At 43.9% G+C, this 5,507-nt stretch overlaps 1 protein-coding gene across 1 annotated transcript in view; it reads left to right on the top strand.

Moving 5' to 3' along the window:
- Window positions 1–378: 378 nt before the first annotated feature.
- CSUI_002698 (uncharacterized protein) overlaps window positions 379–5,507 on the top strand; it is a 7,963-nt gene continuing 2,834 nt past the window's right edge. Inside the window, exon 1 of the mRNA XM_068062897.1 lies at window positions 379–5,427. Within this exon, the coding sequence (XP_067925126.1) occupies window positions 2,277–5,427 (3,151 nt within the window). The 5' untranslated portion in view covers window positions 379–2,276. The remainder of the gene's footprint in view (window positions 5,428–5,507) is intronic.

The following is a 5,507-nucleotide window of genomic DNA, read 5'->3' as shown; positions in this document are numbered from 1 at the left end:
TGGATATATAGATACAGAGATAGATTAAAGATAGATAGACAGATACGTAGGTCAAAAGTAGCTAGATAGGTAGATATAGAAGTATTTCCTGGCCTTGATGGTGACAAAGGAGATCTTCATCCTTCATTGAAGAGAAGAGTTTTGCCAAGTAGTCGCGAGAAAGAAAGAGACAACGTCTCTCTCTCTTCGTAACACATTACCAACTATGTGTAGATCCATTCCCTATTCTTATGCCTCTTTTTCTTCTTCTTCAACTGGCTCTCCAACTCTTTTCTTTCTTTCTTTTTATCTTCTTCTCATCTCCTTCTTACTGTGTGCTTGGAGTTAGGAGTCTTCTTTCAATTCTCTTGTACATAGAGAGCAGATACCTGAAGAGAAAGAGGTGTGACTGCAGACTCAACCCCGCTGGTCTCCTTCCCTCTCTAGAAAGAAAGGAGGGTGTCTTTCTGTTGGCATGTACACATCTCAAATAGACAGATAAATCTGCAGAAGTGAACTTGAAAGACATCGGTGTATCTATGGAGAGAGACCTATCTTCGAGAGGGAGAGAAAGGGAGAGAGATATGCTTATGTAGAGGGGGAAGTCTAGATGTCTTTAGTGTATGCAAAAGGTAGAGTTTCTGTGCTACGATTATATGTCTGTCTGGTAGAGAGATTGAGACAAGAAGATAGAAAATGATCCATTCGTATGGTTGAGAAGTCTCTTAACGCCGATGGGAGGATATCTACAGAACGCTTCCTTTCTTCTTTTCCTCCCTACACACCCCATGCACTCATATTGCCACGACTCCACTCTCCGTTCTTTCCTTTGCATGCACACATTTTCTTATGCATGCATGCATCGAGTCTTTGTTTTGTCATACGAGGCTACGACTACCAGCAGCCGTCAGCGCGGAGTCGTCCTGCAGATGCCTCGAGATCTTGTTTGACCCTTTATCAGCTCTCTTCTTCTCTTTCTTCTCTTCTTTTCGTCTTTACCTCGTAAGCTTCTCCATAATACTCTAGAATACCCGCCAATAGCTTCCGTGCGTGCGAGGCTGCTTCTGCTGCTGGGTATTTCTGTAGTACTACTACTACGGCTACTACTACTACTAGTAGCCGCCGAGCGACGCCGCTAGAGTCTCTTCTGTTGCTTTTTGTGTGGATCTTCCGTCCTTCTGCTTTTCTGCCAGCTGGGTCTTCGGCTCACTCTCTGTCCTTTCCTTTCTTTCTTGCTCCTTCTTTCCTCTCTCTTCTCCACAGCTCTTCTCCAAATAGAGGACCGAGTTTTCTTGAGAAGAAAGAAGAAAAAGAGGAAAAAGATAGATCTGTTGAGGGCAGTTGAAGAGCAAGAGAGAGATAGGAGTAGCCGAGGAGACCGTCTGACGGGTTTTTTCTAAGGAGAAGTGTCTATCATACACAATGACAGCTAATGCAGCGAAGGAGATAGATCATACATACAGACGATAGATTCCTTCTTCTAAACCGATCTATCCTCCGATCTATCTCTCTATCTGTTTGCTTAGTTGTCTGTACCTATCAAGGCTTTCTCTTGGGAGATCTCTCCCGTTGCATCAAGACTTCACGAATTTACGAAGAAAGTCGCGAATCTTCTTCTTTTTTGCATGTCTTGCATTTTCTCCGGAAAGAGGGATCTTTCAAGGAGATAAATGAGAGAGAAGAAGATAGATAGGTATGATGATTCGGTATAAGAGCGGGGAGAGATGAAGGACAAGCTAAGAGATCTACTACTAGTTTAAAATGTATAGCTTTCGATGCTGCTATAATACGTCACCTGTAGAATTGAGACATGCTGCGTGGCTTGATTAAGATGTGAGAGAGGTCGAGGGATCACATAATACAGCATGCAGTTGGGGTGTATGTACACCTCGTTCAATCACTCTTTGTCGGACGAAGTCATCATTCTCAATTGACTGCTAAACATAATTTTGAGATATCTCTATACATTTCTATTCTACCCACCCTTCATCCTTTTTTGTACCGTCTCTCTCTAGACACCTATTTAGTACCACATTGTATTCAAGACCGCACGATTCTTTCTTTCCTTCTTGTCTCTTTCGTTCATTCTTTCTTTCTTTTTCTTTCTTTCTTTCTTTCATATCTCTTTCTTTTTCGTGTTTATAGCTCTCATTCTCATCACTACATACACATCTAGTCTTCCTCCTCTTTGCGCAAATCTTTCTGTCTTTCTTCTTTTCTTTTTCCACACAAGGTCCGACCATTCTTTCTTGTTTTCTTTCTTTCGATATGTCTTTCTGTCTCTCTTTTTCGTCAAGATGGCAGAGAGTCTTTCAGTTCATCTGCCTCAACGTCTCCCACCCGAGGTTGTGCGTCTCGTCTCCTCTTCTTCTTCTACTTCATTATCACCCTCATCAGAAGCCCTTGAGTCCGCTGTCGATGTCTTAACAGCATGGCTGGCTTTACCTGTCTGTACACCTGAGGAGGCGTCATCTTCTTCCTTTCTTTCTCCCTTGGAGAGACATGTGAGGTCTTACGAGGCATCTTCTTCCTCCTCTTCTTTTCTTCCTTGCGAAAGAAGAGAGAAAGAAGAGCGAGAAGATATGAAAAAGCGTTGTCGAGAAGATAGGAGAACAAGCGAAGAGACGTTAAAGAAGGGAGAAAGAGAGGGAGATCATGATAATGCACAGAAACGATCAGATGAGGTGGAGGTGTATGTACAGCCGGTGTCTGTTCTGATGGATCGTCTTATGCTTCTTTATCCTTTTCTTCTCCAGAATCTAGATCACTCCCCGCAGCTCGCTTCAGTCACTTGTGATATCTTTCTAAATCTCCTCGAGGCTACGTCGCTCGTTCTAATCGAAGCGCAGAAAGATCTCGAAGAATTCTATGAACACGATCAAGACAAGAAACACACGGCCAACCCTCTTTCTTCTTCTTCTTCTCTCCCTCCTTGTTCTCCCCCCCCCGTCCCCTCGTTCGCTTCCTTTGTCGAGAGTCAAACGCCTTTTACTTTTTTAACTGCATGCATACCTTCTTCTTCTTCATCTTCTTTTTCATCTTTAGAGATGTCTTCTCATATCAAGACGACCGTCACTTCGCCGCCTAATTGCTTCTATCCACCTTCGTCTCTGCCTCACATTCTTGGGGTCTCTCTCCCTCTTCCTCTTCTCCCAACTCTCTGCTCTTCTTCTTCTTCTCAGTTATCTCAGAAAGGAAGATCGTCTCTACGATTTCCTTTGATCTCTCTCTTAGAAGCGTTATGTCGGACAGCCAAGCCTAAGGAGTTATTTATATCTCTATCTTCTTCTTTCTCTTCTTCCTCTCTTGTTCTTCCCTCTCTTCGCCTTCTTCTTCTGCCTGCGCTTGCTGCATGCACTGGTCGTATAGGCAGAAGACAGCGACCTCGATTCATCGCTCAAGCGTCTTCTCTCGTGCTGCATGCTTTCCTTAAGAGATCAACCGTAGAAAGACATACACACTTTCTTCAGACCCAGATTCGTTCGACAGGAAGAAGAAAAAGGAGAAGAAGAGGGCAAGAAAAGAAGGAGAAGAAGACATCCGAAGAAGACACCGAGGAATACACGAGAAAGGAAGATGAAAGGAAGGAGCAAGAGAAAGAAAAGAAAGAGAGAAGAACGCCAATAGACGTCATCCTTCGTGATAGTGATAGGGACGGTCCCCATGACAAGGACAAAAGAGAAGAAGAAGAAGAGGAAAGAGATTATGTTCCTTTCTTTCTTTATGAATATCCGTTGATTTCTCCTTGGTTAAGAACCTTCTCGTATGTTTACTCCAAGTCGATATCACGTTTCTTGTTCCCTCCCTCAGAGCTTCAAACAGCCCGTCGATACCAAAGACGGGTCTCTCGCCTTCTCTCTTTTATCACCTCTTCTTCTTCTTGCTCTTCTTCTTCTTTCGCGAGCTGTCCTAAGGAACAACAGAGACTGAACTGTGTCTCTACCTCCTCTTCTTCTTCTTGTCTCTCTTTCTCTTCTATTTTACTCCCGTGTGATGTGTCTCTTCCCGCCACAGCTGTCCTCCAAGGTCTCGTTGCCTTTGTACGTTGTATGACCTGCTTCATATGGATGAAGAGATCTCCGAGAGGAGAAGGAGAAGGAGGAGAAGAAAGAGAAAGTGAACACGTTGACGAGAAACAAGAAGAAGAAAGAGATGAAATGGATCCCCACGCAGTTGGTCCCTTGACTCTATTGGCTGTCTGCTTGAGAGTTCTGGAAAGCTTCACTCCTCTCATTCCTGACTGCCATCTTCTCGCATCGGTCCCAGGAATCTACAGTTATCTAGCTTCTCCCTCTTCTTCGCTCGCCTCTTCTACTTCTTCCTCTTTCTCTTTCGCTTCGACTTTCCAAGCCAAGACAAAAGAAAAAGAAAAAGAAGAAATGTCAAGGATGAGCTCTCGTCCTACACCCCAGAGGGCTGCATGTTGTGATAGAATGAAAGAGGGTGGAGGGGAGGAGGAGAAGAAGAAGAAGGAAGAAGAAGAAGAGATTCGCGTGGCGATGATGGCGAGATCTATGCTTACCGACTTCGCTGAAGCTAGAAAAAGAATCTTATCGATGCGTGCTGATCGAGCTCTGCCCCAGTCAAGACAGCCTTCTACAAGTTCATCTTCTTCACATGGCAATACTTTCTCATCTTTTTCCTCCTCTTCTTCTTCCTCTTCTTCTGTTCACAGGGAAGGACTTTCTTCAGCAGTCACGTCGCCATTCTCTTCTTCTTCTTCTTCGCCTTGTTTTCATCATAGACATGCAAATCTTTCTGATCCTGCTGTGTCTCTTTTATCTTCTCTCTTGTCTTCTTTAACGTCTCTTCTATGGTGTACAGCTTGTCTCCATGAGCGTTATAGGTATGGAGGTGTCTATCTATCTTTAACAGGGAGGTTAAATACAGCGACAATGCCTGCTTCATCTTCAGATAGCGGAGATCTGGAGATAAGTTCTTTCTCTCTTTCTTTCTTTTCGTATCTTCTTCTTTCTTTTCCTTATCTCTTCTATGAAGTCTTGCCTCTGCCTTCTCCTCTCTCCCGTCTATCACGTGCAACGATCGCTTTCAAATCTTCTTTTCTTCTTCTCTCTTACGTCAATCCTCATGCAGCTAAAGATCTTCTAAGAAGATCGACAAAGAAGATGAGTATGATTAACACAGAGAAAGAGCAGACGACCTCCATCTTTCACCCCCAAGATGGAAAGAACAGCCAGAATCGACAAGAAAAAGAACTCGAAAATGAAGATCTCATGTATCTCGAGACTCGAGGAGGAGCCAGTGATGCTGTCTATACAGCTGGTCTACCTGATAGACATACATGGCTAGTCCAAAGAAAAGCGGAGCAGCTATGTCTACTAGCCACAGACTTCCTCTCTTTATCGCATGCTGACCTCTCAAGAAGAGGAAGATCTTCTTCGTGTGCTCTTTCAGATCTCTTCTCTCTTCAATATACGCAACAAGGGGGTGTAAATCTTACGACCTACTGGAAATTTCTTCTCGCTTTACTGTCTTCGGGAGGGACGTCTTCTTCGACTCTTCTTCTT

This window comes from Cystoisospora suis, assembly GCF_002600585.1.
Source record: "Cystoisospora suis strain Wien I chromosome Unknown contig_1120, whole genome shotgun sequence".
Lineage (NCBI taxonomy): Eukaryota > Apicomplexa > Conoidasida > Eucoccidiorida > Sarcocystidae > Cystoisospora > Cystoisospora suis.
The sequence above is the reverse complement of the archived record's forward strand: the minus strand, read 5'-3'. Positions and strand labels throughout refer to the sequence as shown.